Source organism: Leptonychotes weddellii, chromosome 3 (assembly GCF_054177405.1).
Source record: "Leptonychotes weddellii isolate Sample4059 chromosome 3, ASM5417740v2, whole genome shotgun sequence".
In the NCBI taxonomy this organism is placed as follows: domain Eukaryota; kingdom Metazoa; phylum Chordata; class Mammalia; order Carnivora; family Phocidae; genus Leptonychotes; species Leptonychotes weddellii.
The window spans coordinates 55034738-55053515 of NC_138371.1; the positions used below are offsets into that span (position 1 = coordinate 55034738).

At 36.2% G+C, this 18778-nt stretch overlaps 2 protein-coding genes and 1 long non-coding RNA gene across 4 annotated transcripts in view; 1 reads left to right on the forward strand and 2 right to left on the reverse strand.

The window, feature by feature from the left end:
- The window catches only part of SLC25A12 (solute carrier family 25 member 12), a 197543-nt gene that overhangs the window by 49479 nt on the left and 129286 nt on the right, over nucleotides 1-18778 (forward strand). The gene's annotated exons all lie outside the window — the stretch shown is intronic.
- HAT1 (histone acetyltransferase 1) overlaps nucleotides 1-18778 on the reverse strand; it is a 61623-nt gene that overhangs the window by 35801 nt on the left and 7044 nt on the right. Inside the window, exons 3-4 of the mRNA XM_006731793.3 lie at nucleotides 5219-5294; nucleotides 964-1084 (exon numbers count right to left, since the gene is read on the reverse strand). Coding sequence (XP_006731856.1) covers nucleotides 964-1084; nucleotides 5219-5294 — 197 coding nt within the window. The remainder of the gene's footprint in view (nucleotides 1-963; nucleotides 1085-5218; nucleotides 5295-18778) is intronic.
- LOC145720526 (uncharacterized) lies at nucleotides 10228-16640 on the reverse strand. Its single transcript, XR_014143557.1, has 2 exons — nucleotides 13212-16640; nucleotides 10228-12988 (listed from the first exon to the last, which is right to left on the reverse strand). It is a non-coding gene; the product is annotated as an uncharacterized LOC145720526 (long non-coding RNA).

The following is an 18778-nucleotide window of genomic DNA, read 5'->3' on the forward strand; positions in this document are numbered from 1 at the left end:
CAGCAGTGCCTTTAAAGTCCATATTTCTACCAACCATCTACTCAAGGTAGTCTATGCTCTTTCTATCATGTGCCTCAAAATTCTTCTAGTTTCTACCCATTACCCATTTCCAAAGACATTTCTACAGTTATAGTTATTTGTTACAGTAGCACCCCACTTCCTGATATGAAAATCCATATTAGTTTCTATGGCTGCTATAACAAACTACCACAAACTTGGAGGCTTGAAACAATGGAGACTTATTCTATCATAGCCTAGAGACAAAGTCTAAAATCACTATCACTGAGCTAAAATCAAAGTGTCAACAGGGCCACATTCCCTCCAGAGACTCCAGTGGAGTCTGTTCCTTGCTTCTTCTAATTCTGGTGGCTATCAGCATTCCTTGGCTTGTGGTCACATCACTCTGCCTCTGCTTCTTGAGGGACCATAATTCAGCCTGCCCCAGATGCATACTCTTTAATGCCTCTCTTTGCCTTCACTGTCTTTTGGTTTATTTGTTTCAAAGAGTTTTATGTCATCAGCTTAATTGTCCATGTTTTTAAGGAAATATATTAGCAAAATCTGTGGGATCAGAAATGCAGCGAGAAATTTAAATAGGCAAATTCTATGTGAAGAAAAAGTAGAAAATTTAGCTATTGCCCTCCATCTTATTTAACTTCTGGGAAATGAAGTAATTTTCATGTCCATAATAAAAAAAAGAAGTTGGTAAACAAAATACAACTGTGATCATAAAAGTAAAGGGTTTTTAGGAAAGGTCCACTCAGGAAATAGATCAGGCCAAGGATCATGATCAAAGGTTACCTGCAGTGACAGGCAGGCAATCACCTCCATAACTAAAGACAATACATGGTTTTAAAGCTACTATATAACAGTTTCTCTCCTCCCTCAAGTCTTTAAATTTTAAAACCTGTTCTATACTCAAATGGAAAGCAGAGTTAAAGATAAATTTATTATTGTTCTTACCTCTACACAGTCAAAATTCTCATCAACTTTAGATGCATATTCAACACGGAACATTGTTGACAAGCTACCAGCAATATAGTATAACAGGATCTTCAAACCCTTGTAACCAAAAGCAGTTTCACTGAAAAGGAAAAAATATCAGTAATCTGAGACCCCAGAAAGATTCTTTGCAAAGTCATTACAAAGTATTAGCCCTACATATAAACAAGTTTAACTTTATGGGTAGTTTCAAGATTTTAAACCATACCTATTTTAAAAAGAAACAAATATTTGTAACGAAACTGTGCCTCAGCTTTCCTCATTTATAAAATAAGAGAGGCGCGCCTGGCTGGCTGTGCTGGTAGAGCATGTGACTCTTGATCTCAGGGTTGTGAGTTCGAGCGCCACCTTGAGTGGAGAGATTACATAAAAATAAAATCTTTAAAAAATAAAAAATAAAGTAAGAATAATAGCACCTACCTCAGGGACGTTGTTTGGGTTACATGAGCAAGTTAATACCTATAAACTGCTTATAATGTTGACCAGCACATTATATAAGTATGTAATAAATGTAATATATCATTGCAGCTGCTTCTACTACTAGTACCACAGAAGGCATTTCAAATCAGACACAAGTGGTATTTAAACTGGTACCTCGCTAGGCAAGCAGCTAAGATGTAGCTTTGGCCCAGTCTTTCCTCCAGTTCACCACTTACTTCCATCAACATCCAGAGCTGCTGAAAGTGGTGAAAGCATCTAATTACATCACCCTATGAACTCAGAAAGCAGACCTGGAGCTGCTGTTATTTTTCCAGCCCTGCTTCCTGCAATCTACCTACACCCTGATATTCTCTTCTCTGGCTTAAAAAGAGTTTTCCAAAATGTGAATCTAAAATATCCAGAATAGGTAAAACTATAGAGACAGAAGGTAGTTTAGTGATTGCTAGGGCTGGGGGCTGGGGAGATTAAGGGAGGAAAAAGAGAATGACTGCTAACTGGTTATGGGAATTTTGGTGGGAATGACAAAATGTTCTGAAATTGACTGTAATGACTGCACAACACAATATACTAAAAATCATTGAACTGTATACTTTAAATAGATGAATTATATGGCAAATTACATCTCACATCTCAATAAAGCTTTTTTTTTTTTTTTTAAAGTGAATTCTGAAGAAGAGTGCCTGAAAGGAGCAGTGTCATTTCCAGATTTCTGTCTAGGCATAAAATAAAACATAAGCAGTGTCCATTCCAGGACTCTGAAAGTTATGTGCATAAAAAGGAGTGCCAATGATAAGTAGGATTAAGACCAATGTCATACTTGAGTCATAAGATACAGGGTCATGATTATGTGACTGTCATCTGTCTACCTTAGGAGTACGCAAGCATTTTTAATGACATGCAAAACAGAATGAATATACAAAATACCATTGAGAAGCATTACCTGTAAGACTAGATTCTATGCACCTAAGGAAGAGATTTTAAATAGCAAGAAGAGGAAAGGAATAAAATAAATAGCTCCTTAATGATAGAAATCCCAAAAGAAAATGTTCTTATCTTTATAATAAAATAAAAGCTATTTAAAATACAAAAGGTTCAAATTTGGCAGGAATCAATATGTAATAAAATTATTAATATTTAAAAGCACATAAAATGCCCGATCTGATACATTAATAATGAAAAATTCTGAGGAAATTTGTCCCATGGAGAGACATTTGTCAACTTCAAAACACATTAAATAAACATGTGAACAATGCTGAAATAACACGTAGGTAAAATCGCCACGAAGGGCAATATTTTAAATGTCAACTATGTCAAAACACCCTTTCCTACTACAACAAAGCAGCGTTCCTTGGGAAAATGGCTAACTCCAGAACTAGTAGAAAAAGTGTAAGATGAATGAACACCTTATTGTATTCAAAAGTAAAGTGTCCCCCAAATAATGATGATATATCAAAAGGATTCAAAAACTGGTTTGTAATGGGACAATTTGAGCATCATAATTAATAACAGTAGCGGATTATGACCCCTTGGATTAAAAAAGATTCTCTGAGTCTATTCTGATATAAACAAAGAAATACATAAGGGGAAAAAGAGACGCTCTTCCTTATAGAATGCCAACTAATAAATGTAGAAGGTATGACATAATTAGAAAAATCACCATTTTACAATCACAGTAAAAGATTCAAAGAATCATCAGTGGATTTAAAACTACTAGATGAAAGTCTGATGGGAAACAGGATCTTTTCAGTCTCAAGAGTAACTCCCCACAGATTATATAACAAAGGAAAAAACCTTATAGTGGAGAAAGCTGACAGACACCTCTAAACTAAGTGACCCAAGTTAACAAACAATGCAACAAACTGACGTTATAGACTTTCTGATTATGACAGACTGAGACGGACACACACAACCTCTGCGGTACTATAAAAATGTATATTATCGGGGTGCCTGGGTGGCTCAGTCGTTAAGTGTCTGCTTTCAGCTCAGGTCATGATCCAGGGTCCTGGGATCAAGCCCCACATCAGGCTCCCTGCTCAGCGGGAAGCCTGCTTCTCCCTCTCCCACTCCCCATGCTTGTGTTCCCTCTCTCACAGTCTCTGTCAAATAAATAAATAAAAATCTTAAAAAAAAAAGTACATTATCTGAATTTAATCATGAAGAAACAAACTAATGCAAAATGAAGGTTTATAAAACTAACCTATACCCTACAAAAATGTCCATGTCACAAAAAACAAAGAAAGGCTGAAGAACTGTTTCAGATTAAAGGAGACCAAAGAGATATGACAACTAAATGTAATATGTGGGGCGCCTGGGTGGCTCAGTCAGTTAAGCATCTGCCTTGGACTCAGGTCATGATCTCAGGGTCCTGGGATGGAGCCCCATATTGGGCTCTCTGCTCAGCAGGGAGACTGCTGCTCCCTCTCCCTGCTGCTCCCACTGCTTATACTCTCTCTCTCTGTGTCAAATAAATACATAAAATCTTAAAAAAAAAATAAAAATTAAATAAATGCAATATATGGTCTCTAGATTGGATTCAGAATGAGGAAAATTGTTATGAAAGAATTACTGGAAACAAAGTGGCAAAATTTGAAATGTGGACTGTATCTTAGAAAACAGTACTACAGCAGTGTTAAATTTCCTCAATTTTGGTAATTATATGGTTATTGTCCTTGTTTTTAGGAAATACATACTAAAGAATTTAGAGGTAAGGGATCAAGATATATCTGCAAACAACTCTCAAGTGGTTCAACAACTTTCCAATATATTTATCTATATAGGAGAGAATGATTAAGGCAAATAGAACTAAATGCTAACAAGTGGTGAATCTAAATAAAGGATATACAGAGTACTATTCTTTTTTCCTTTGAATCAATTAACATATAGTGTACTATTAGTTTCAGAGGTAGAGTTTCAGTGATTCATCAGCTGCATATACACCCAGTGCTTACATCAAGTGCCCATCATACTATTCTTATAACTTTCTGCAAATAAGTTTTTTTCACAATCAAAAGTTTAAAAAAATGGTAAATGACTATTCTAATAATGTAATGAAGCTACAGGAAATTAAGGGATTGTGCTGAATATCCCAGGACGTATCTATAATGTTGCTTTTAAAAATGAACTTCTTGGGGCGCCTGGGTGGCTCAGTCAGTTCAGTGTCTGCCTTAGGCTCAGGTCATGATCCCACGGTCCTGGGATCGAGCCCTGCATCTGGCCCTGCGCCGCAGGGAGCCTGCTTCTCTCTCTGCCTCTGCCTGCAGCTCCCCCTGCTTGTGTTCTCTCTGTCAAATAAATAAAGTTTTTAAAAATAAAAAAGAAAAATAAATAAATTTCTCTTAACTGCCTATTTACTTGTCACAGAAGAACAACTTGAGCTTTCTAGCTTCAGGAGAGTCTATTCTGTACTAAGAGCAGTATAGCAAAGGAGCAGGAAGAAAAAGTAGTAATTATGAAGATAGGCTTCATAGACAGATTGCCCGAATCTGAACTTTGGTCATTCCCATGTCCTTAAGCAGCTATTCAGTTCCACCAATGTACAATGTAATGAATGATAATACCATCGCTAAGGCGGTTGTGAGAATTAAATAATGTATCCACAGCACTACATGATAGGTATGATACAGTAAACTGGTGTTTCAATGTCAAAAATGCATTCTAATGTATATTTTTAAATAAATTACATAAAAAACAGCAAAGAAAATAAAGCTGTTTTCTAGATCTTAAAAAAAAAAAATTTTTTTTGTTTTGGCCACACTAATTTGGCAAAGTTACTTACTCATCCCCAAAGAGTTGATGGGTATATTCAGGAAAGAAAGTTCTAATGTCATTCTCAAGATCTTCAGGAAAACGAACTGTTTAAAAGAATAAAAAATATAGAGATATTAAAGATACTAAATTAAAGATATTAAAGGTGACAGGTATTTCCATTTCAAGAATTTCACTATAACTAGGATACAGCCAACATCTTTCTTACTTAAAATGTCACTTTTCCATTATATGATTTACAGTGGATTCTCATGAGACAAATGAACAATGAAAATTAGAGTATCACTTTGAGTGCTTCAGTGTCAAAACCCTATGATTCTAAGAATTAGAAAACTAGGTATGCCAAAGGCATCTGATTTAGTTTTTATTTTTCTTTATGTTTATATACAATGCAAAGAGTAAAAGAAAACAAAACCAAAAAAGACACTCTGAGATAAGAAAAGCTACGGCATCAAAAAAACTAAAAAAGAATGCTATAGGAAACATTCTGAGAATAAGAGTAATCTGAGTTTTGAGGAGGTCTTTACCATTACATCATTCTCTATCAGTGCAAGATGATATTCATGTTATTCCTAGGTTTGGGTTTTTGTTTTTGTTTTGTTATTAAAAATAACCCTGCAATGACATCCTTATATATGCTTTGCTGTACTTTTACATACAGTATACACAGGATAAATTCCTGGCAGTAGAAATGCTGAGTAAAAGTACTGAATTATTTTTATAAATACTGCTTAAGTGCCCTCTAAAAATATTTTAACAGTTTATATACCTACTAGCAGCTACTTAAACTCCTTTGCTTCCCAGATTCTTGAGAACATTCTGTACCCTCAACTTCAATTTCTACCAATTTAAGATGGAAATGGGTACCCTATTATTTTATTTGCATTTTTTGAGTTCTGATACTATTGGACATTTCCCCAATATAATTTATCTTATGTAGAAAAAAACCTTACCCTCCCGCCACCAAACTCTTTAAACTGAAGAATGAAAAAATAAGTTGTAGATGAAAATTTTCCAACACTGTCCTCCTAGAACAGGTTATTCACAGGGTGCCAAAGTTTCATCCAGCAGATTAATGATTTACAGAAGAAAAGATATCTTTTCACTGTAGAGATCCAGCAGTTACCACCTTTCCAAGTAATCTAACTTAGAATCACTCATTATAGGATAGACCAACATTGTATGTCTCCTGATTCAATGCAATATAACATATACAGCCATCATTTATGAAACATTTTCTTAACAAAAATCTTTATCCTAGCTCTAATCCAGCTTTAAATCTTCAATTTACAAGAAATATAGAGGACAGGGTAACAAGTTAACTACTACCAAAAGAAAACAGACAAATTCAGAATGTAGATTTGTTTATTAGTTCTACTCAATAACTTTACTCTTCCAAATAAATCAATGGTATGGAGGAAAAATTTCCATGTTGCGGGGAAGGACTTTTTTTTTTTAATTCTTTATTTTTTTTCTTTTCAATTTTATTTTATTATGTTATGTTAGTCACCATACATTACATCATTAGTTTCTGATGCAGTGTTCCATGATTCATTGTTTGTGTATAACACCCAGTGCTCCATGCAGTACATGCCCTCCTTAATACCCATCAGCGGGCTAACCCATCCTCCTACCCCCCTCCCCTCTAAAACCCTCACTTTGTTTCTCAGAGTCCATAGTCTCTCATGGATCGTTTTCCCCTCCGATTCCCCTCCCTTCATTTTTCCCTTCCTACTATCTTTTTTTTTTTTTTAACATATAATGTATTATTTGTTTCAGAGGTACAGGTCTGTGATTCAACAGTCTTACACAATTCACAGCGCTCACCATAGCACATACCCTCCCCAATGTCCATCACCCAGCCACCCCATCCCTCCCAACCCCCACCACTCCAGCAACCCTCAGTTTGTTTCCTGAAATTAAGTATGGAAGGACTGTTCTGAATTGAAAGAGATTAAAGAAACATTACAGCCAAACATGATGCAGGATCCTTGACTGAATTCTGGGTTAAATAATTTTTATTAAAAAGCTACTGAACTCTTTCAAGGACAACCAGGGAAAGCAGAAAATTATACGATATTAAAGAATTACCATTAATTTTCATAGGTATGATAACAGAATTATGATTATATATATGAATATTAATATATTAGGACTGTCATGATGTTCAGAAATCTACTTTTGGGGTGCCTGCATGGCACCATCAATTAAACATCCAACTCTTGGTTTCAGTTTGGGTTGTGATCTCGGGGTCATGAGATCGAGCCCTGAGTCGGGCTCCGAGTCTGGTGCAGAGTCTGCTTGGGACTTCCTCTCCCTCTCTCCCTCCTCCCCATTTGAGCATGGACATGCGTTCTCTCGCTAATAAATAAATCTTTTTAAAAAATCTACTTTCAAATAATTTAGCAGAAGTACATATTAAAGCAAATATGACAAAACATTAATTGTTGAATTTAGGTATTGGATATATAGGTTAAGTATTGTTCTATTCTCTCAACTCTTCTCTGTGTTAACAAATTTTCATAATGAAAACTGAAATTGAAAAAAGCCCTGGGCAAATACAGCAAAATGTTAAGACATGAAAAAGCTAAGTGATGAGATCATGATATTCATTAGCTTGCTCTATGTTTTTTGTATGTCTGTAATATTACACAATAAAAAAATAAAACAATCCAATATGTCTAGACTCATTAACCTCCAAAATTTCCCCCTACTGCATCTCTAATATTTAAAAATATTTGGAAGTCTCTAGAAATTATTAAAAATAAATTTCAGGGGCACCTGGCTCAGTTGTTAAGCGTCTGCCTTCGGCTCAGGTCATGATCCCAGGGTCCTGGGATCGAGCCCTACATCGGGCTCCCCGTTCAGAGGGAAGCCTGCTTCTCCCTCTCCCACTCCCCCTGCTTGTGTTCTCTCTCTCACTGTGTCTCTGTCAAATAAATAAAATCTTTAAAAAAAAATTAATTTCAAACTACTGCTTCTAATATAATATATAGCACTTTGGTAGTGATGAGAGACACAAGAGAAAAATGTAACAACTGTCAAAAATGTAGTTATGATAACTATTTCTATAATTTGGATTGGCCTTCTTCCAATATATCTGTCATCTAAACTATTAAGGTTTTACTATTTCAGCATGAAATTTAGTCCACAGGTAATAGGAACTAAAAGAAAGAGAAAGCAAAGTGATGAGTCTTTTAGTTGAAGTAAGAATCAAATAGCTTATATATAGTTAAATATTTATTGTTTAGATGTGATTAGATTTGGGTGAAACAATCTAAGAGAAATTCTTAAAAACCAATGCTATGTACTTTACAAAGGATTCTTTTAGTATCGAATAAATGAAGTTTTTATATTAGTCATTGTATTACATGAAAACTGTTCGCTGTACTACGTTTAGCCACACTGAGCAGATCCCTAAAAAGCTGCCCCCAAATTGCTGGGATTACACACTGAGTAGACATCCGGGGTTATACTTTATAGAGATCAGCCTAAAAGTTATCTCCTCAAAAAGGGTCTTTAAGATAAAAAGTCCTAGGCCTAGACAAAAGGAACCAACAATTAGTGCTAGGAAGTTAGTATTTGTAACAGATAAGAAATAAAGATGAATTTTCTACTCTTATGTAAAAAAACAAAAAACCCTCGGGGGCGCCTGGCTGGCTCAGTGGGGAGAACATATGACTCCTAATCTTGGGGTCATGAGTTCAAGCCCCACATCATTAGGTGTAGAGCTTACTTAAAAAAAACAAAAACAAAAAACCTCAATACTTACATAAGTGTAGTAATTACCATAAAAGAAATGAAACCACATCTCTGTATTTGTCTGTTCTGGACATTTCACATAAATGGAATCATACAATATGTGCCTGTTATGTCTGGCTTCTTTTTTCTTTTCTTTTTTTTTTTAAGTAGGCTCCACACCCAGCATGAAGCCCAACACAGGACTTGAACTCACGACCCTGAGATCAAGAGTCAGACACTTAACCAACTGAGTCACCCAGGTACCCCATGTCTGGCTTCTCTCACTTAATATGTTCTAGAGGTTCATCCGCGTGATAGCATGTACCATTAGTTCATTCCTTTTTGTGGTTGAATAATATTCTACTATATGAATATACCATAATTTGCTTATCCAGTCCTTGGTTAATGGACATTTAGGATGTTTCCATTTTGGGGTTATTATGAATAATGCTGCTATGAATGTTCCTGAACAAGTTTTTGTGTGAACAGTGTTGTATGCCAACACAGGACATATTCATAAGAAGCAGTCATACACAGTGTTATTAACCATATCATTAGTTGTCACTTGAACATTTACTGTGTACCAGGCAATTTGCTAAGGATTTTATAAACATTGTAGTTAATCCCCACAAGAACTATAGAAGGTAGGTATTATTACCTCCGTTTTCTAGATGAAAAATGCAAAAAAGACTAATTTGCTCAAGGCCACAAAATAAGTAGTGGACTTAAGGCTGAATTAGTCGGACATATATACATGTACATGAGAACATGTATAAAGTGTGAACTCCCCTGGATATCACAAACATTAAATATTTTTAAGTCTTTACAATGCAGTTATGTCAGTAAAGCAAGAGAGCAAGCAAGCAACCCCAAAATGATTAAATAAATTACATAAATGAAAAAGTTTTAACATAAATATTAAACATAATGCTATTGAGAAATATTTGGTGACAGAAAAATGTTTATGATGCATTTAGGTGAACAGAACATGACAATGTAACCTCAATTTTATAAAAGAGAAATAACATAAATGAATATATAGTTTAAAAAACTAGAAGGAATTATCCCAAATTATAATACAGAAATACTATAGTTATTCTGAGTGATAAAATTATGGATAATTTTTATTTCTTATATTCTTATACACTTCCCAAAATTTCTGCAAAATATGTATTATTCCAACAGAGAAATATACAATATAAAAAACTATAATAATTTAAAATAAGCACTAAAATTTTTCTTTTCAGGAAAAACTCTCACATTTTTGGAGAAAAATGGAAGATCAGGGCCCAGAATACTAAATGGCACCTTATTGCCAACACAGATCATTAAGACTTACAATGAATCTTCTATTTGAACATAAATCCTATTGTTTCCACTCCTATATATAGTTCCTATATTTCCTAGTTCTCAGGATCACTTTGGTAATTTCAGGAGGGACAAAATGTGTAAAAGAAGATGCATTCTACACTATGTTAACTAACTGGAATTTAAATAAAGACTTGAAAAAAAAAGATACATTCTACACGTCTTTTTTTTTTTTTTTTTAAGATTTTATTCATTTATTTGACAGGAGAGACACAGCGAGAAAGGGAACACAAGCAGGGGGAGTGGGAGAGGGAGAAGCAGGCTTCCCGCGGAGCAGGGAGCCCGACGCGGGGCTCGATCCCAGGACCCTGGGATCATGACCTGAGCCAAAGGCAGACGCTTAACGACTGAGCCACCCAGGCGCCCCACATTCTACATGTCTTATTAGCCCAAAACATAATTAAGAAATCACCAAGGCATGTTAATTTAATCCGTTTTGAAGTTTAATAATGCTTAAGCATTTAACATATGTACGATCCATTGACAGGCGCTCATAATGCAGATATAAATGGGTTCCAGTTCTCAAGCAGCTTCAGAGATGCTGCCACGTATTCCCCATAATACCTAATTGTACTCTGGACTATATCTAAGTTTATTCATACTCCTGTGTTTTCTTTTTTCTTTTAAAGATTTATCTATTTGAGAGATAGAATGAGTGGGAGGGGCAGAGGGACAGGGAGAGAGAAGCTCAAGCTGACTCTGCTCTGAGCACAGAGCGGGGCTCAATCCCACAACCATGAGATCACGACCTGAGCCAAAACCAAGAGTCGGACGCTCAACCAACTGCGCCACCCAGGCGCCCCTTACTCCTGTGTCCTTTAAACAACTGAAATCTTAGTGTTTTGGCCAATACATACTTTCCTGACCATGTTAAAGTAAGTTTAAGGACATATTCATAAGAAGCAAAGTAAGTTTAGTTACATTATTTTAAAATGTGGGGGTGAAGGCAGGGCCCAGTAATGCTCCTGGGAACATTCCCATCAGCTCCACCAGCCTGCAACATTAGAGGTCTTAACATTACAATATACCTTAGAAACCATCATAATTAATCCCATCATAGTCTTTATTCCAGCAAACTTTAGTCAAGTTCCTAGGTTATCCCTTTTTACCTGGATTCTCATCCCCATACAGTAGCATAAAACTACTAATCTAATGCCAATTCCCACCCCACTCCAACTCCCTGTGACTACTATGAAACTCACAGGTCAATTATCACCAAAATTCTCCATATGCCCAACCTCTTCCTTGAATCTTCTCCCATACCTTTTCACCCTGACAGTCACAGACAAACCTGGCACTCCCCCAAGACACTGCTTCTCTTACAGCCCTCTCAAGCAGTGGCTGCTTTCTCCTTATACTGCTGGGACAAGCTGTTCTAACTCTTCACTGCTGGTTTTAGGCCAATGTCCTTCTCCTCACACCTTAAGAACAATCAGCTTTGATGCTAATGCCCAATCTTTCCCTCATTCTTTGAAGTATTTAGTTTCTGGCTTACTGTCACTCTTTCCAACATTATAACTGACTTAAATCTTGGTGACTTTAAAAACTCATGAAAATTAATCTCTGACCCAGCCTTTCAGTTTCTTGATTCCTTCTCCAAGAATCTTTTTACTGTAACATTCCCATGACATACCCTAGCTCTTACTTATCATTATCAATAACTATACCCTTTTAATTTCCATGTCAAACATTGTACAATCTTACCACTACCTCTTCCTAGCTTACTTCCTGTGATATCGTAATTCTAACAATTCTTCAACCCCCACCAGGACTTACAATGTATTGATTAGGACACAATTTTTGCTATCCCTCACCGCCTCTGTATCCTTACTTTCCTCCCTCCCTTTCCAGTGTAGAATTCCATGGCCAATCAATATTATCACTCCTTCATAAACATCCTCAACTCCTCTGCTCCAATCTTTGTCATGCCAGCCTAAAAGTTGATTCTAGTTAAATCTGACTATATGCCCACTTTTTGCTATATCCTTGCATCTGCATGTGGCTGACCTCAATTTTACATTCGTGAGTACTAAACTTGAAGTGGACCCTTAGTGCTACCTGACAATCATACCATGGTTCTGAAGTCCACTCACTCCTCCTGCTTGACAAAATGACTATTTTCTCCAATCTCCAACATCTTCTAGAATCACATTCTCACCTGATAACCTTGCTTCTTGTATCACTTAGGAAGCAAGCATTCATAAGAGAACCTGTACAGACTGCCACCTTTACAGCTTCACTCCCATAGATCTTCCCTTCATTAAACTGACAGAGAAATTCTCCATGCTCCCATCTAAGGCTAATCCCTCCACTGATACTCTCAAGAGTATTTTCTCATATTTTCAAGGATATCACTCCACAAATATTCCCCATTCTTTTCCTGTATCATTTTTTCCTTCTCTGACAGATCATAGGCATCAGCATATAGACATGCTGTTATTTCTCCCATGCTTAAGTAACTCTTGTTGCAATATTCCTATCTGAAAAAGCAGTCTTCAATATAAGGAAAGATGAGTTAAAGTGGGGACAGAGATAAAAAGATCCTTTTATTACCAGAGATAAAGAAGGAACATTTTATAACGCTTAACAGGTCAATTCATTAAGAAGACTCAAGTCTACATCTGTATGCACCTAATACCAGACCTTCAAAATATAGGAAGCATAACTATACCTCAATTTTTATTTTTTTATTTTTTTTTAAAGATTTTTTTTTATTTATTTATTTGAGAGAGAGAATGAGAGAGAGAGAGCATGAGAGGGGGGAGGGTCAGAGGGAGAAGCAGACTCCCCGCCGAGCAGGGAGCCCGATGCGGGACTCGATCCCGGGACTCCAGGATCATGACCTGAGCCGAAGGCAGTTGCTTAACCAACTGAGCCACCCAGGCGCCCTATACCTCAATTTTTAAAAAAAGAAGAAAAAAATACATGAAGCAAAAGCTGACAACTGAAGAAACAGACACATCCAAAATTATAGGTGGAGATTTCAACAGACCTCTCTCAACTTTCTGAAAGAATAAGTCAATAAAAATCAGCAAAAATATACAAGACTTGAATAACACTATTAAGCCAACTGACATTTATACAACCCTATACAAAACTGCAGAATATAAGTTATTTTCCAGCAGACCTGGGACATTCACCAAAATAGGTATGTGCTAACCTATAAAACAAGTCTCAAATTTAAAAAGACTGAAATAATCTGACCTTGATAGAATTAAAATAGAAATCAGTATAAGATAGCTAGAAATGTCCCAAATTTTTGGAAATCAAGCAACACTTTTCTGTATAAGCCCACAGATCAAAGAAGAGTAAGAATACTTTCAACTGAACAATAATAAAAACACAACATAACAGAATTGGTGGTATGCAATTAATTAGTATTCAGAAATAAATTTATAATTTTAATGCTAATATTATAAAAGGAACGTTTAAAACCAATTATTTAAGCATTTACCTTAAGAAGGGAGATTTCTTAAGAGGAAATTAAAGTAAGAATAATAAAGAATAATAAAGGAAATTATAAAGATTAAGAGTAGGAAGTAAACAATAAGCAACAGAAAATAACCATTATTGAAAAGACCAACAAGATCGATAAACTGATAGGCAGACTCATCAAGAAAAAAGAGAGAAAATACATATTAACAGTATCCCGGAGAAAGGATTGGATATTCTACAGTCCTTAACAGGGTAATAGGGGAATATTATGAACCTCAGTCAGACAAAAAAGTTAGATAAAATTTCCTTAAAAGACAATTTCCTTAAAAGACAAAAATTACCAAAACTGACACAAGAAGAAACACCAAATCAGAATAGTACTAAATCTATTAATTAGATTTGTAGTTAAAAACTTTCTAACAAAGAAAACTCAAGGCACACAAAGCTTCACTGGTAAATTTTAACAAACATTTAAAAAAAATAATATCAGGGCGCCTGGGTGGCTCAGTTGGTTAAGTGACTGCCTTCGGCTCAGGTCGTGACCCTGGAGTCCCAGGATCGAGTCCCGCATCGGGCTCCCTGCTCAGCGAGGAGCCTGCTTCTCCCTCTGACCCTCCCCCCTCTCATGTACTCTCTCTCATTCTCGCTCTCTCAAATAAATAAATAAAATCTTTAAAAATAAAAAAAATTAAAAAAAAATAATATCAATCTTATGCAAACTCTTTTTAGAAAATAGAGAACAGTTCCCAACTCATTTAATAAGGCCAGCAAAATCCAAGTAATAAGGCCAACTAATCAAACTAAGACATAGAAAAAAAGATTACATTAAATCTGTAAATGAATGTGGGGAAAACTGTTGTCTTAATAACACTGAGCCCTTCACTCTATGAATTTTTAAAACTGACACCACCAAACATTCATGAGGATGTGGAGCAACCAGAATTATAACACATTGTTGGTATGAATATAAACGTACTCGGGAAATCAGTCTGGTAAGTACCTCATAAAGCTAAATGTAAAACTACCCTATGACACAGCAAATCCACTTCTAGGAATTTATCCAAAAAAAAATCATATGTCCACAAAAAGACTTGTACAGGAACATTCTTGGCAGAGTTATTTATAACAGCCAAAAACCAGAAAAACCAAAATGTCTATTAACTGATGAATAGTGATATATCCAACAATGGAACAGTATTCAGCAATAAATAGGAATGAACCCCTGATACAGGCAACGAAGGATGTACCTCAAAAACATGCTGACTGAACTAGGCCAGTCACAGAGTATACATTCATAACTACATTGAAATAAGGTTCTAAAACAGGCAAAACTAATTTTGGTGAAAGAAATCAGAACAGTAACACCTTACAAGGGACCCGGGAATGAATGGGAAGGAGCAGGGGCGCCTGGGTGGTGCAGTCAGTTAAGAGTCCAACTCTTGGTTTCAGCTCAGATCATGATCTTGGGGTCCTGAGATCAAGCCGCGTGTCAGGCTCTGTGCTCAGCTCAGCTCAGTCTGCTTAAGATTCTCTCTCCTCTTCCTCTCCCCTCCCACTCGTGTGTGCATTCCCTCTCTCTCTCTAATAAATAAATAAATCTTCAGAGGGGGAAAAAAGGGAAGGCACAAAGTTCTGTCCGCTGAGAAGGCCCACTCTCATTATTGTTAGAACACTAACGGCAACAAGCTCACCTGCTCACCCAGCACATCTTAGCTTCAAAATGATATTTTTCTCTTAAAAAATAAACAAAAACAAAAACAAAAACCAACAAGGCTCCTTGGAGAAATGGCTGATTCCAGAGCTGTGGCAGAGATAACAGATGAGCCTGGAATATTTTGCTCCAGAAAGTAATCAAAGAATGAAGTAATCAAATGAGGAGGAGGACATGTAAAAATACAGAAGCCAGCATGAACTGGGCTCCCACTGGCCAAATCAGGGACAATATAAGGACCAAAATAAATTATAGGAACAGATTATAATCCACTCAATAAAATGGGAACTAAATAAATGAAGGAATTGGAGGTTTAATGAAAAACTGACAGGTGCTATAAGATCTGCCCAATGCTTCTGTGATATCCCTACCAAAGATACAGAACCTGAAATAACCATGAGCAAACATCAGGTAAGCTCAAACTGAGGGACATTCTACAAAATAACTGGTCTGCCATCTTCAAAGGTGTCAAGGTCATGAAAGTCGAGAAAAGACTGACAACTGTTCCAGTCTGAAGGGGACAAAAGAAACAAGGCAACCAGATATAAGCCCTGATCCTAATTAAACTGGATCCCTTTGCTATAAAGGGCATTTGGGGACAAGTGGGAAAACTTAGAGTCTGAGAATTAAATGGTGATAATGTATTGATATTAATCTTCTAATTTTGATGATTATATTCTGGCCATGTATACTAATGTTCTTGTTCACAGTAAATATACATTAAAGAGTATGTGGTGATGGTTCATCAAGTCAGCAATTTATGCTCAAATAGTTCAGGGAAAAAAGGTCTTTGTATTTTTATATTTCCTACTTTTCTGTTAAGTTTGCAATTGTTTAAAAAACAAAACAAAACAAAGAGGAATGCAGCCCACCAGATCTGTTGCATGTCTCAATCTCCCAAAAATTGGGTTTTAAATTCAACCACCCCCAAGGCAGCTATTTGTGGGGAGGGGACCTCAAACCTCACTGAATCATGTGCTCAGTGTGCATTTCATTGTCTGTAAATTGTACATCACTTTTTAAAAAGCAAAAATAGAGGGGCGCCTGGGTGGCTCAGTTGGTTAAGCGACTGCCTTCGGCTCAGGTCATGATCCTTGAGTCCCAGGATCGAGTCCCGCATCAGGCTCCCTGCTCAGCAGGGAGTCTGCTTCTCCCTCTGACCCTCCCCCCTCTCATGCTCTCTATCTCATTCTCTCTCAAATACAAAAATAAAATCTTTTAAAAATAAATAAATAAATAAATAAAAAGCAAAAATAAAGTCATCTAACTTTATCCTGTGTCTTCCTCTAGCTGCCCATTTCTCAACTCCACTTCTGAGCAAAACTTCAAAAACAGTCTATGCTCCATTTTTAATTCCTCTCCTCTTAATCTCTCTTAAATTACTTTTTACAAGTAGATCCTATGACTCCATCACTTCTCTCGTTAAAAAAACAACATCCAATCACTAAATCCCAAGAGCCCTTATGTTATGAGAACTACCAGCAACACCTGACATAGTTAACTACCTCCTCCTCCTTCAAACACTTTTCATCATTTGGCTTCCAGACACGTCATCCTCCCAAGCTATCCTTCTCAGTCACACTGGCTTCCTTAATGTTCCTTGAACACATCCAGCACATTCTGCACTTGCCATTCTTCTGCGTGTTAACACTCTTCCTTGAGCTATCTACACTGCTCACAAATTCATTTCTTTTTTTATCTACTCAAATGTCACCTTAGCAGTAGGACCTAATCACCCTGTATTTTCTCCATAACACAAATCACTATCTTTCATGTATTTATGTTTGTTTCTCATAATCAGAATGTAAGTTCCATGAAGACAAGAACTGCTCTATTTGTATCCGTATACTGCTCTATCTCCACTGCCCAGATAAACGCCTGCCACATGAGTATGGCTAAATAAGTATTTGGCAAATGGTGAATGAACTTAAAATATAAAGACTATCTCAGCAGAACTAACAATATACTTTAAGAACAGGTTATATGGCTTTTTAGGAGAATTTAAAACAGAGTACGCTGGAGACTGACAGGTCAGGGAAAATAAAACACACATTAGTTAGAGATAGGAATGAGAAAGTACAAGGAAACAACAGAAAAATGAGGTAACAAAAGCAACAAACAATAAATTTAAAGGAAACAAAATTGCTAGGTGAAAAAAAATTATACAATCAAATCCAAGTATGCACACTCCAAGAGACACACCTCAAAGGAATGGCAGGTTAAAAGTAAATGGAAGGGTCAAAAATGTATCATGCGAACCACAAAACTTGAAAATGCAATCTAAATTGTATTACGGTAAAAAACAATAACAACAATAACAACATTAAATGGCATAAGAGGACCTCTTCATAATAATTAAGGTGAATTCTTTCAAGCCTTTACCATTAGGTAAATCCAATGCTTTTAAAACTGGTGAGGGTGGAAGTGGTAAAGTAGTAAGGCCAAGAAAAGTAGTCAACAAAGAATACAAAAGCTGACCTTCACCTCCCCTAAAAAGTAAGCACAAAGGAGAAAAACACAGACCAAACTCATCTTTTAGTGGTAACGTAAAAATATCTTAAAAGTCTTCATGAACTTATTAAAATATCTCAAGATATTAATTTTATAAATGCAAGGATGACTCAATATACAAAAGTATAATAAAATCTATTATATTAAATATTATAAACATTGTATATATCCAAAATTATTTCCATGAAATAAAAATGGCACTTGATAAACTCTAATACACATGTTTGAATAAAAACTCTTTGCAAACAAGACAAACCATTCTTCAAAGTAATAAGCAAGGATCATGTTTAGTGGAGAAATACCAGAACCATTCTCATTAAACTAAGGAACAGGGATGACTGTAATTATTTTTTAACACTGTTCTGAAAGTGTTAGCCAATGCAGTATGAAAAGAGAACAGGGGTGCCTGGGTGGCTGAGTCGGTTGAGTGTCTGACTCCTGATCTCAGCTCAGGTCTTGATCTCAGGGTTGTGAGCTCCAAACCCATGCTGGGCTCCACAATGGGTATGGAGCCTACTTTAAAAAAAAAAAAAAAAAAGAGAGAGAGAGAAGAAAGAGGCATATGTATCAAAAACAAAGTGAACTGGGGTGCCTGGGCTCAGTCATTAAGCATCTGCCTTCGGCTCAGGTCGTGATCCTAGGGTCCTGGGATCAAGCCCCTCATCAGGGAGCCTGCTTCTTCCTCTCCCACTCCCCCTGCTTGTATTCCCTCTCTCGCTGTCTCTCTCTCTGTCAAATAAATAAATAAAATCTGCAAAAACAAAAAACAAAGTGAATTTATGAAAATGATCAGATGATATGGTT